The following is a 13,475-nucleotide window of genomic DNA, read 5'->3' as shown; positions in this document are numbered from 1 at the left end:
GAAACAGCAGAGTGGAGATTCCAAAGCCCCCCACTGCAGCTGGGATCAGGAAGCAGCAGAGACACACGGCTCTGGACACAGCTCAACATCCCTCTCGGACACTGCACTCCAGCGTGCAGGTTTCTAGGCTCAGACGTGGAAGGTACACAAATGTGTAATGAGTAGGAAGCCTCCTGGGCTTTTTACAAATCTAAAGACGTCAAGCTGCCAGTAACTCATGAGCTGTGTAAGACTGACTCAGCCTCCATGTGTTTTTTGGTGTGTTTGTTATGACTCCTTGAAACATTTCAGGAGATGCCCGCTTTTACTGGCACAAGCTTAAGAGTGCTGTGTTTGTTGTGCTGCCAATATCTGGTTCATACTGATAGCTTCTACTCCCAACTTTTTGCACTAGTCAAAGTCAACAGTCAGTGTACAAGTTGGTGGGATTGGAGAGAGGAATGTCCAAATAGGCAAGGGAAGGAGAAATGGGGTAGCTGGTCACAAACCTTTTATGCTGTAGGGAAGGATTGAATGCAATCTCAGAGATCCACATTCAGCATAAGGGCTGGCTGATGCCCCGTGTACAGAGGTATTAGAAGATTAGAGAGGAACCTGGGACATTTTTGCTGTTCATCTTGCAAGGGGTGGGAAGATTAATGATCTCCATGTGGCTTTTTCATGCTGAGCCATCACTTCAGGGTATGTGGCTAAAAGTCAAATCTGGGTATAAGCCTGGAAATGCCAGGAGATTACCATCCACTGTAACAACACTGGGGACGGCAGCGGCTGTCCAGGCATGGTAAAAGACATTATCCTGCAGAGGGAATAGTCACTTGGACAGATATTTGCTGCTCTATGCTCAAGTTTCCCTCCTTGACTCAGGGAAGGAAAAATTCCCGTCCCCTTTCCCAGGCTGTATTCAAAAAATCCTCTGGCTGAAGGCAGCGAGGAACTGATAATTTAGAGGGCAACAGCAAACCAATCTCCTTCAGCAAAAACACATCTCCTACCAGTCCCTTCTTCCCTTCAAGGCTATCCACAGGGCAATGAATTTGAAGGGATTCTTTTCTTTTCCCTCAACCCCACAACCCAAAGTGGAGGAGTCAAAGGGTTAATGCTGTATGACAAAGGTCAGCGCAGTTTGGGGAGAGAGGAGAAAGGGAAGCATTGTGGCCACAGACAGCTCGCTGCAACCACAACACCACTTGAGAAATGTAAAGTGATGGTGCTGCTCATAGAAAAGGCCTGAGAGAGCCCAGCCTAAATCCCAGGGCTTTATCACTCACAAAAGCCCAGCCCCTTGAGTCATTAATCGTGTGCTCCATGGCTGGGTGCCTCAAAGAGCAGCAGATGACACATGCCCAGCTGCTGTGCCGCCCCTCCTCAAGGTAGCGGGGCAGAGGCAGGTGCACTGCCAGTGCCCTCTGCTCGAGACTAATCTATTCTCCCTCCTTGTCCTCTGCCTTTCATCTCCTCCAGCAGCCCACGCTGACAACTGTAAATGAGATTAAACTTCAAGGCGTGGGGCAGATGCAGAACCCCCTCTGTGCATTGTAAAGAGACCCTTGTAGATTTTAAAATGTCTCTCCCCTTTACAATACACAGCTTGGCAGAGAGGGAGAAGGGGACACATTTCCTGTTACATTCTCAGAAGCACTGAGATGAAGCACTCTGATATGGCAGATGAGGCAAATGCTGGTTTGGGGCCTGGATGCTAATCTCTTATCACCATGGACAGTCTTCCCACCAGCACCTCTGATTCCCCAATCACCTTAGCAGATGAAGTAACAAGTTGATGACTATTTCCTCCATAGCCTCCTATCTGCAGCACCACTCCTTTTAAATATGGACAGGTGTCCCAATGAATACTAAAAAGGCAGCAATAGTCCAAAAATCAGGCAAGGACTTGAAGGCTACACATACCCCTGGGCTCAACCCCCCTGGCTATACTGCTGCTATCACTGCCATCATTTCCTATTCTTTATATTACAGTTGTTTGTTAGAAAAAAGAGGTGAAATCTCAAGGCACAAACTGCTGCCTACAGCTCAGTGAGACCTGCCTGGAGAGGTCTTGCAGCCACAGCTGGCAGGGGTTTGCCAGCAACAACAGGCAGGGAAGCGTTTCAAAGTGAAGGGTCATGTTTAGCTCAACAGTGCCCCAGTAAATAAACTGGAATTTCTTTTACAGCGTGGGAAGTAGCTCTGCTTGCGTGCACTAAAGGCTACCCAGAGAAAAGGAACAGTTAACATAAAAGATCATTAAGTTCAAAATAATTCCCTTCCCCAGTTACCACCAACTATGATAATAGCTGCCCCAATTTTATGGATGGCTCTCCAGTTTCAATTGTGCAGGAACCAGCCCTGGATTTAAGGCAGCTGCAAAGTCAGCATCTTTTAAAGCGTATTTTAATGTTTTATGAGACCATGGCGGAGCAGGTTCAGCTGCACCCACTGCTGGTAGTGTCAGCAACTGAATTCTTCCTGGCAAGTGCATGTCTATCTCTACAGCCTTGTTTCTGAGCTCAAGTTTTCCATTAGCTGCCTACACAGACTGGGTAACTTGGCATCTCTCTGCATTCCCCATAAACTCTGTTCATCTGTTGCCATCACACCCACGTACAAGTCTCAGGGAAGAATCTAGGATTTCTAAAGCAGCTGCAACAAAAACACAGCCTGGATTGACAAGCAATAGGATCAAGGTGTTGAGGCAGTAAGGAGGGTCTTTTTGGAGAGTTTTTTGTGTGTCTATTTAAAACAAGTTTGTTGTCATGACTACAAAGCAGGGTATGGGTGAGAAGAAGTGAGAACTCCAAGATGAGGGCTGATAATGCTAATTCACCCTCAAAATCTCAACAGCAATGGGGATGGGGAAACAGAGAAGATGATAAAATCTCTTAGCATCTAACAGGGTTAAAAACCACCTTCAGAAGGCAGGTCTGTCCCAAGAACAAACACTGTTGTCCTAGATAGTGCCTTTCACCCAGCCCAGCCAAGGGCTGGATAACACCCACCAGCTGCAGTCATTGCCAAAGCAGGGACACTGGGGACATGGTGGCAAGGAACTGCACCTGAGGCCCTAGAGAGGACATAGCAAAGCAGGAACAACCCCTCAGGACACTCATCTGCTGACCCACTCTCCAACCATCAGGCAACCTGGTTTCAGCAAGGACTGGGAGATGTTCTCATGTCTGAGTGCAAGGCAATTAACGAATCTTATTAACACAGAGAAGCACCAAACTGTCAGCAGCTGCTCCTGGGATTGTCACATTTTCAACTTTACCAGAAGATTAACAAAAAAATGGGGCTTTGGCCCCTGAAGAACAAATGAAGAAAACCCCAAGTGATTGCAGAGGGATGGAGAGAGCTTGCTCTGCTCAGAGCTCAGTTTCTTTGCAGAGACAGCACAGAGCACGCAGCGATGGTGCAGGCTCTGCAGAAGGCAGCAGATGCAGAGCTAATGTGTGTGTGGGGGTGGAGGGTGTTTATGAGCACAATAAATAAATGCATGAATCCCTATAAAAGTTCCCATATAAAAGTGAGTTAGAGCTGCCCGAGGGCCATGGCCTTGTAATAAAAACCACATCTTGGAAGCACAGTATGAGGCAGCAGCTGAACTGTAACTGTCTGGCTGCAGCACTGAAGAGCTGTGAGTCTGCCGGTTCCCAAACTCTTGGGTGAAGTGCTGACCCCACTAAATCCAGGAGGAATTTTGGTACTTGCTTCATTGTAGTCAGGATTTTGTCCCGGGAGGGGCTTCTTTGAACCTCAAAGCATAGGAAGCAGTTCTGGGTCTGAGTTTTTGTCAAATTTAAGTTCCTCTGCTTCTTAAATAAATGAATCTGCAAGTTGCTGAAGATCTTGGCTTGAGTCACTGACAGTTCCTGGTGTGACAGATTAGAGCTGGATCAAAACAAATAATAAATTCCTACAGAAAACATGGTCAGTCACTCCTGTCTCCTAAAATAACCAAGCAAAAAGCACTGCTTTATGTCTGAGCAGCAATTTTTCCATCAAGAAGTTTTGAATTTTTAATTTAAGCTGGGGAGGGGGAGATCATAAAAAACCCCAAATCCCTTAAATTTTGTATGTCTAAACAGAAAACTCGCTGCTTTTTTTGGTCAGTAAACTTAAATGAAAGCTTTAAAAATACTTCCTTAGAGAGAAAGAACCCAAACAACCAAGCATTAATAATAATTTCATTCCCCTCTCAAAGGCTCTGTGTGTATGCACTGACCTCTTCACAGTTTTCTGGGATGATGGAGTATAACAGCAACAAGCCACTTGCAGACTACCAGCCTGTAAATTCCCAACCACTGTTAACACTTTCTCCAGAGCCTTCTCTTGCTCTCCTGGGGCCTGGTGAGTGCAGAGGCCCACATGTCTCACCTGAGAGGGTGGCTCCCAAACCTCAGTCCCAGCCCATGAGTCACAAATGCACGTGCACCCTGGGCCACCCATTTCCACTCCAAGTACACACCCAGCCAACTCCTACTCCCAGGGTGAGCTGCAACTGTTCCACTGTCAACACACAGGCTTTCTCTAGTTATTAAGACTGTCCTCATGTTTCACATGTATGCCAATCAGAGCTAAACAAAGTGCTCCCCTCTCCTCATAGCACATTGCTGTCGGGAATAGCAACCTTGTTCCATGACAAACAGCATCTTGCAATTCACTGCAGGACTAATTGCATTGCTTTGCTGATATCATGCTCCAGGAAGACGTCAGCTTTGCCCACAGGCAACAAGGACATTATTGATTTATTCAGGACTTATGTATAGTTGTCACAGGTTGCATTCTCTTTGATAATAAAGTCTTACAGACAAGGTTTAAAATTCAGCTGCAGCCTTAATTGAAACACAGCTAATTATTGAAAGTCTGTCTTTACAGCCTGTTCCATTGTTACTGGGCTAGTGTTCTGTACATCCAACAGACAAACTCCCTCCCTTTTAAAAAGAAAAAAAAAAAAGAAGGAAAAAATCCCATCTACTATTCAAATAAGTCCAATGGGAAATTACAGATTCCTCTCTTTGAGCCTGAGGTAGCTACCAGCCAACAGCCCCATCCCACAAGGACTCAATGACTTCAAAGGATGCTTGTAGAATAAGACTCCAAATTAGGGCCAGTGTTGGAGACAGGAGAATTCAAAGCAGCTGGAACAAACATTCAGCCCAGACCACAAGCAATTTATTGTGCATCCACCTTTTCAGTGGCAGCATCCTGTATAAGCCAGCAGATTCAAACACACCACACAATTTAGGTGTGATCAACAATCATAATAGCCCTCCCAACTGCCCGCTGACTGTACCACAGCCAACTTGCTGCAGTCCCGACACGTGGATTAGCAGTTGGTCACGGCTAACCGTGTGTAAACGAGCACTCATCAGAACTGGCAGCCCCAGTTAACAGCTGAATGATAACAGGACCCCCAGAGTACCAAGGACATCCTTTTGCAGGCTGCACCACAGCTTTTGGCTTTGTAGTGCAGCCAGACACAGAAGCAAGATTATCGCTTCATAAAGCAGGGATGAAATCCCATCCGAACTTTATTGCCAGGATGATGCCAGCGTCAGAGGAAGCTCCCTCACAGAAGGTGACATTTACATGCATGCACAACAGCACAAAAGTTTATGACATCAAGGGAGTGCTGCAGTTTAGAAGCAAATCAATCCTAAAAAAATCCCTCTGTTTATAGCTGCTACACATTTCAACCCGGCAGATGGAAGGGATACCACAAAGCAAACGTCAGGTAAAGCAGCTAAAAGCGTAATTTACAAACTAGAACCCACAACCCAAAATCTCAGCAGCTACAGTTCGGAGCTCTTCAGAGCTGTGCTGACTTCAGCCAGCTACAGATCTGATCCAAGGCATTTACCTGACACAGCCACAGTCTTTGGTACAGATGCAGACTCTGCTAATCCTGTGCAAGTTTAAAGCAGCAGGTCCTGCCTGGATGATGCAACCCTGCAAAAGTCAGTTTAGCAGCTGGGGAGCCATTTCAAAGGACACTGTGCTGGTTTTACAGGTCTTAAGTCTGCCTGCCTGAAAGAGTAGAAGATCCTTTAATCCACAAGCAAGGACAGCACAACTGGCAGGAAACAGAGCACCTGCTGCAGCACCTTGGCTCAGTCCCTGAGCCACCAGGGATGGGCTCAGTCCTGTCCCTGGCTGCTCTGAAGAGGAGCTGAGAGAAAGGCCCAAAGCAGCCATGATAATGATGACTTGCACACCAGCATCCTGGGAACTGGGAGCATGCAGCACATTACTCCTAGGCTGTATTTTAAATGCAGGGGAAAGCCAGTACAGAGCAAATTAACCAGAGGTTAGGCTCTTTGCTCACAAGACAGAGAGAATATATCAGTTGTTCACATACCTGATCAAATAGGGCTTTCCAGTGCTGAGAGGCAGCATAAGGGAGGAAAAAGAATAAAAAGAAGGTATAAGAGCAACGACATTAACATGCAGTAAACTGTAGAAGTATATTCTAACAGAGAAATAACCAAATGATTTAATGCCATTTCCAACATCCTTCTTCATCCCAGAATCACCTATCCTTCCGGAGGAGGAGGAAGGGGAATCTACCAAACACAGGGAGAACAGTTTTCATTTACAAATCCAAATTAGGATGAACTCAAAATATTCATGTGATAATTCTGTTTTCTCCCACTTCGTCTATTTGCAGGCAAGCAACGAAAAAAGGGGTTTTTACTCACAGAGATCAAAAAAGCTCTGTGTATATTGAGGGAAGGGACAAATTAGCAATGTTTTTCCAGATCACTTTCTGAGATCCTGTGGCCCAACACTGACCCATCAATTACTTTGCTGGGTTATCAGAGCCCTGTCTACTGCCTGCTCCTGACTCTGGCTTTCTGCAGACTTTTGATAATCTATCAGTTCTCTGAGCCTCACATGTCCACATCTGAAAAACAGGTAATTCCTCTTGTGCTAGGTGGGAGGGTGGAAGGCTGGAGAGAGCCCACTGCAAGGATTTACCCCACATCTTTTGTTCTATCAGATCTGCCTTAAAAATGCTGTATAGGAGGAAGCTCCACTTCAATGTTCACAACCATGTGAACACTCCTCAAGTCCTTGTCACTTGAAAACAGAAAAAATAAGCTGGAAACTAGCTCTGATTTATGCTTTGTACAGAGACTGATAGCAAGTCACCTCCCTGACCCAGACTTGCTGCCTCACTGTCCCATGAAACAAAGGAAATTGCTACTGAATTGTTTAAGGCTCTCATCTCTCCTGGATTTAGGGGACAGTTGAGAAGACAGCAACTTCCATGGGGCAGCACTGGGGTAACTACTGGCTTAGGATCCCCAGAAATATTTGCACATTTCCACATTTCCAGGTCTGCTGTTTTCTTTGCCTCATTCACCTTCCCAGAAAAGAAACAAATTTAATAAAACAACAAATATCAGACTCTTATAAGCAAATCTCCTCACAGTGCTATTAGCAAAGCAGAAATCTGGTGAGAATCTTATCTAGTCCTAGAAGAACATTTTCTCACATGGTAGGCAAATCTAAAGCAGAATTGACTGGAGAGACAGGGGGGTATCAGGCCACTGAATTCCTTTTCATTAGTTAAGTTGTTGGCTCCCTTCCTCCCCATGTCTCTCTCCATTTATAAGCTCTCATTTATCATCATAAATCAGTCCAGCACTTTAAACATTTTGGGACTGTCTGAACCCTGGCTTTATGGAATGCTGCTCTGAGAGCTACAATGACATCACAGCTGAGCTGTTACACACTGTCAAGGCTGTGACAGCCAAACCTCTGCTGTGTTATATTTTTGTGGTTAATAACACATAAAGAACTGACCTTGTGTCAGTTCTTGCTAGCCAAGCCAGAGAGCTTCCATCAGGCTTTCAGATGTAATAGCAACAACACAAAATCAACCCCCAGTAAGGTCTCAGGGGGCACAGAGTAGCACAGAGCAGTTGAAATTTTCAGAGATGATGCTCTGTAGCCTGCTTGTTTCAGCAGGAGATCTTGGCGGGGTAGAAGGAGGGCATTTACACCACTTCCTGCTTTTCTGACTTGCAGATGATACATGATACCTCAGGCTTCTGTCACATCATCTATTGCCAGATCTCAGCAGCTTCCCATAACCAGTGCAGCTGCAGGCTTTAGTTTTGTTGATTACAGAAAACAAGGTACCAGAGTCAAATAACAATGCAAGTAATAGCAAGACACTGCAAGCTGGATCTGACCCAAGCTGTCCTACCTCAAGGTCAAGCAGGAAGGCAGCAGCAGAACTGGGATGAGAATCTAGACTTCATCAGGGACAGCTCCTGTCCCAGGAGCCCAATCCTGCCAGGCACTCAGCATTTCAGCATCTCCTGGGCCCCCTGGCAGGATTGAATTGCTAATGGCTGTGTTTGTGTAGAGGCTGGAGCAACTCCAAGGGGCTCAACAGGAAATCTTTCTTGTAGGACCATCCAAACAAGCCCCTGGCAGGATTGAATTGCTAATGGCTGTGTTTGTGTAGAGGCTGGAGCAACTCCAAGGGGCTCACGTGTATCACAACAGGAAGTCTTTCTTGTAGGACCATCCAAACAAGTACAAAATTTGTCAGAGAAGAAAAGGTCACAGTCTGACATAAGCAAGCAATGGGATTTGGAAACCTGGACTGTGAAAGCTCCTGGAAAGCCACCCTTTCCAAGTCAAAACTACACACACCCCTGAGTCAGACATCGCCTCTTAGGACTGTCTGGCAGTGTTGTAGCAGAGGTCAACCTGCATCACACGCTCCCTCCTGACTGCGCTGTGCTCAGGAACGCCGGCTGGGGAATGCAGCTCTAGCAAGCAACTGCACTTCCTCCACTGCCCTCTGGGAGGAAAGTCCAACAGCAACCGAATTCTAGGTGATTCAGAAGGAAGGGCTGGGGGGTGCAGAACAGGCTCTGTCCTAAGCATGTCTGGGCGGCTTCCTCCAGCAGCATCCAAAAGGTAGAGAGAGGGCCGAGGGGATGTGCCATTGCTGGACGTTCAGCTCCCAAGTGTCACTTGCAAGTGGTGCAAGACCCGAGTCAGAGCCCGCTTCAGAATGACATTTAGTATCTCTGCTTTATGTCTGACAGGCTGGAACAGACCCTGCATTTACCGCTGCAGACTGAGTAGACACTTTTCAGTCCTCATCCCAGCCGAGTTTGCTGGCAATGAGAGCTGTGAGCAGTCCTGGGATGCACCAGGAATGCAGGATCTCTCACGTTCACTCCCTCCCAGACAGGTGCACGGCGAGCTCCTGCCTCCGGGTCCGGCAGATGCAGAACAACTGCCTCAGCTCTGCAGGCACTGCCGCTCGGCACGGCAGGAGCAGGTCTGGAGTGCGGAGGACCCCTTCGCGTCCTTCTGGGCTGGGTGAGCAGAGAGCCGGTGCTAAGTTATCCCACCCTCACGTGCCATCAGAGCTCGGAGGGTGGAGAGAAGCCATCAGCCCTGTCGAGCCGAGGAGAAAACTTACTCGACTGTTTGTTGCTCGGGGGCTGGAAGAGAGAGCAGCTCCCGAGAGCGGGAGCGTTTCACATCTGTCACCCTCAGGGTGGCTGTGACTCTGGTGGAGCTCTCTGTCCCCCGGCAGCCCCTCGAGACAAGGCGTCAGCTCCTCTCCAGGCTCCAGAGTCGCGTCCGTGCGCCAGTCCGATGCCCCTGCCCGATCGACCGCCACCCGCAGGCATCTCCCAAGCGGACGCGGGCGCCCAGCGAACCGGGAGCCTGTGCGGGCCGCCGGGGCTCGGAAGGACGGGAGCTGCGGCCCCGAGGACGGAGCCAGCCCGGCGGCTGCTGGAGCCCGCAGACACCCAGCGGCGGGAGGCGCGCAGGGCGGCGGGGACGGCGGCTTTCCCTGGTCCCGCAGGTCACCGGCCCCGCTCCTGTGCCCATCCCGGGCTTCAGCTATGAATAGCTTGAGCCGATTATCCCGGCCCGGGGGAAAGGGGGGAAGATACCGAGCAAAGGAAACTTACATCCTCTGCGGCCATAGGTAGGACATCTTCGGAGTCCAGCACCTCGATTTCTTCCGCCTCCGAGCTGGCAGCCACAGCAGGGGAAGAGCTGGCGTGAGGCTCCGGCAGCCTGTCTCCCATGCTTGGAAACGGTCCCCCTCCAGCCCCCGCCCCCCTTCTCCCCAGATCCTTAAAGAAATTAAACCTAGCTGCTGGTTGGCAAACTTTCAAGCGCAGCCGAGCATGCCTTCATGACTCCCGCAGCCGGGAGGGGAGGAAATCCTCCATCCACGGAACATCCAATTAGCGCGGGCAGCGCCGGCGGGCGGCATCCCGGCGGCCGAGCTCCGGCCGGGGCAGTGACCCCTCCCCGCCTCCCGCCCCTGCGGCCGGGCGGTGCCCCCGGCCCGGGCACGACCGGCGCCTCCCCCGAGCCATCGCCCGGGGACGGGGGTCCGCCCTTCCCGGCGCGGGGGGAGTCCCGGGGGCTCTCGGAGGCAGAGCCCGGAGCTGCGGCACGTCCGAGGATGCAGGCTGGGCGGCGGCGGGGGGAGCAGCACCGGTGGCCCCTGTCCGCGGCCGGCACCGCCTCTCACGGACCCGCGGAGGCTCGGCCGTGGCCGGACCGGGCAGCCCCTGCGGCTGGGCCCGGCCGGGTCCAGCCCTGCCCTGCTGCCCGCGGGCAGGTGACCAGACGTGCCGGTTCATCGGGGCTCCCTGCAGGCGACTTCTCTGTCCTAGAGACTCACCGTGAGAGGCTGGTGTGGGGTTTCACATCTTTTGCCATAATCATTTGTTCCTGTATGTCAGGATGGGCAATTTAACCATCTGGAGCCTGGATTAGGAACTTGAGGAATGCCTTGACTGCCGGCAAAAATCCAGCAGTTTTAGCTTCTTCCAATCAAGTACAGAAATAGCAGGTTGGCAAGGGGGAAGGGCGAGCAGAGCCAGGCTGATCCACACGGTGCCAGTGCCTCTGCTTTCTGCTAAAAGCCAGACAGAGCACAGTCAGAGCAGAGTCCAGCACCACAGGCCATGTTTTCTTGATGAAAAGGTACAGTACCAGATCAGACACACCTCAGCCACGAGTACAGAGCCAAGCTGGAAGTCTCTCTTCTCTCTACAACCTGTTTAAAAATCAACCAACCACAAAAACAAAAAGTAAAACAAATTAGCTAGAATACCTCGGGAAAAGGAGCAGGATCTTCCATCCTGCAGTAGCAGAGCATAGAGTAGAGAAGTAAAACTAGAGCCCTTGGACCTGAAGAGAACTTTTCAAGCTCAGGATTCAGGTAGGAAAATGACAACAAAATAAAAGCTCTTCTGAGGTCTTCAGTGCAGCTGATGAACAGCAGGGCTTCTGTCCCCTTAATGACATCAGTGAAACAGAGCAGACCTTCTGCATATTTAAAGGCAATTCCTTGAGCCATTTCTGCCTGGTCTAGAGCCTGTCCAGTCTACTCTCCTGAAGCATAAGAACAGGATACCAAATCCAGCACTTCTGAGAAGCACTAACCCACTTCACTCATACACCACCACTCCTGCCAAAATATTCCAGGCACTAAACAGTGATTATACAAACAATCTCATTTTGATTGAAAAACTAAACCTCATCAAAACTTCAAAACAGATGGATAAGCAAAAATATGCTATGCCAACAGAAAGAAACAGCAGTCATTTAAAGATGTCTGTAGGGAGGAGGGAAGCGAATTTAGAGTAAAGAAAGAATACATGAGCTGAATTTCAGGGGTAACAGGTTCCACTCAATTGGAGACTGTATCATCTCTGATTCCAGATGCTAGTGGGAAAATGCCAACTGTGAAGTCTAACATGAATGCAATCAACAACAGGGAGAGCCCCCAAAACTCCTTACCTTAACACCAAAATCCTACTAAACTGAGAAATTGCTGCAAAATTACAAGTTCATTTTTCTCCTCCAAGGACTGTTTTTCACTAGTGGTAATGATAGGTTTTGGGTTGTTTTTTTATTCAGGGAAATATCTCTGTACATTGCACATATGAGCTAATGCTGTGCTATAATTGTCACAGAAAGGAAATTAACAGTATTCTAATGAGGAGTTTTGTTACAGACAAATTATCATCTTGCAAGTGTGTGAGAGACTCTTAATTTAGAATGCCATTTCTCCCCACTGCGTACACTGGTGACTCTACCTTGGAAGCCAGTAATTGCTAGATAAACTGGAGGGGTTGTGGGCCACCCCAGAGCAGATGCAGACAGAAAGAAGGGCTTCAGAAGAAATGCAGACAGAAAGGACTTGATATAATAAACCCCAATCCATTTTCACACTCGGTCATATAGGCAACTTTTCTATTCCAAATACTGCAAACGAAATGTAGATGTACGTCCTCCCTGCATTGGAAGTGGCTCAAAAGGTCAGCTCATGAATATGCAATAACCCCCCCTCAAAGTAGGGACCCAGCCAACATCTGTTAGCTAAGCCCTCTGGGTCGAGTCTAAACACTTTGTTCACCAGTCCTTCCTCCACCCGAAGTAACCCCAAAGGGCTTTTACAAAACTTCCCCATTCTGACAATTGGAACTATGTGGAGAAACCTACTCAGCTTGATTTCCATACCAGAGCTCAGCCAGCTGGCCAGACTTGGGAGGCAACTTCTGAAGGCAAATGCAACATTTTGGATCAAAACCCCAAAATGCTGCACACAAACACAACCTTGGGAGGATATTAGGTAGCACATACACAGCTGGGATTGGATCAGACCTGTCAGATTAACCCCTTCAGACTCATGAAAACAGCTAAAAACCTCTAAGGAACACAGATGGTTTGAGACAGGGGCTTAAACTCAAGTCCAAAAGGTAACAGTGGTAAAGGACTCTGAGCATCACTCTCCTTGTGCTGGGACAACACAAGTTTACCTTTCAGAACCAATATGAATTAGACTATATGTGCTACCATCTGGCTTCCCCCTGACTCATGGGTCCTCTCCCTCCTGAATGAACAGTGGGAAAAAATACAGTCTAACTTCTTTTTGTGTTGAAAGACCATCCTCATGACCCTCCCTATTCCATGTTGTACTTAGAACTTTCCAAATGCAGCACTGAAAAAGCACTAGTCTTTCCACCTGCAGCCCTCTTCTGCCACAATAACTGTTATTGGTTGCAGCTGATTCAAATTGTGGTTTTGGTTATAGTTAGCGAAATAATTAAATCTGCCAATAACCCTTTTTTTGGGGCAGTTGTCTTAAAAGGGAGCTCTCCTGTCAGGTCAGCCTTGTGGTGTTTTAAGATGTCTGCTTGTTTTTACCTGTCACCTGCTGGGATCATAACATAATTTCTAAACAAAATTCTTGTTTGAAATGGAGACCAGTTAGTAATTCAAGGTTAATTTCCAACATAAAATCCAAGTCTTGCTTACTATTAATCCTGAACTGACAAGCTTTCAGACAAGAGGTCAAAGCTGAGGGATGTGTCTCCATGAAGACACAGGAAGATGAATCAAGGTTTTTGTGCTCTCAGTGACTTTACACTATGGTCAGGCAATCCATGCATCAGACTGAGCAGGAAGAA

The 13,475-nt window shown here is 48.2% G+C and overlaps 1 protein-coding gene across 1 annotated transcript in view; it reads right to left on the bottom strand.

Moving 5' to 3' along the window:
- RHBDL3 (rhomboid like 3) overlaps positions 1–10,278 on the bottom strand; it is a 61,797-nt gene extending 51,519 nt beyond the window's left edge. The window contains exons 1-2 of the mRNA XM_041409568.1: positions 9,951–10,278; positions 6,353–6,376 (exon numbers count right to left, since the gene is read on the bottom strand). Coding sequence (XP_041265502.1) covers positions 6,353–6,376; positions 9,951–10,070 — 144 coding nt within the window. The 5' untranslated portion in view covers positions 10,071–10,278. The remainder of the gene's footprint in view (positions 1–6,352; positions 6,377–9,950) is intronic.
- Positions 10,279–13,475: the final 3,197 nt, after the last annotated feature.

The sequence above is a fragment of the Onychostruthus taczanowskii genome, unplaced genomic scaffold, assembly GCF_017590055.1.
Source record: "Onychostruthus taczanowskii isolate IOZ18803 unplaced genomic scaffold, ASM1759005v1 scaffold30, whole genome shotgun sequence".
NCBI lineage: Eukaryota > Metazoa > Chordata > Aves > Passeriformes > Passeridae > Onychostruthus > Onychostruthus taczanowskii.
This window is presented reverse-complemented; position numbering and strand designations above follow the sequence as displayed.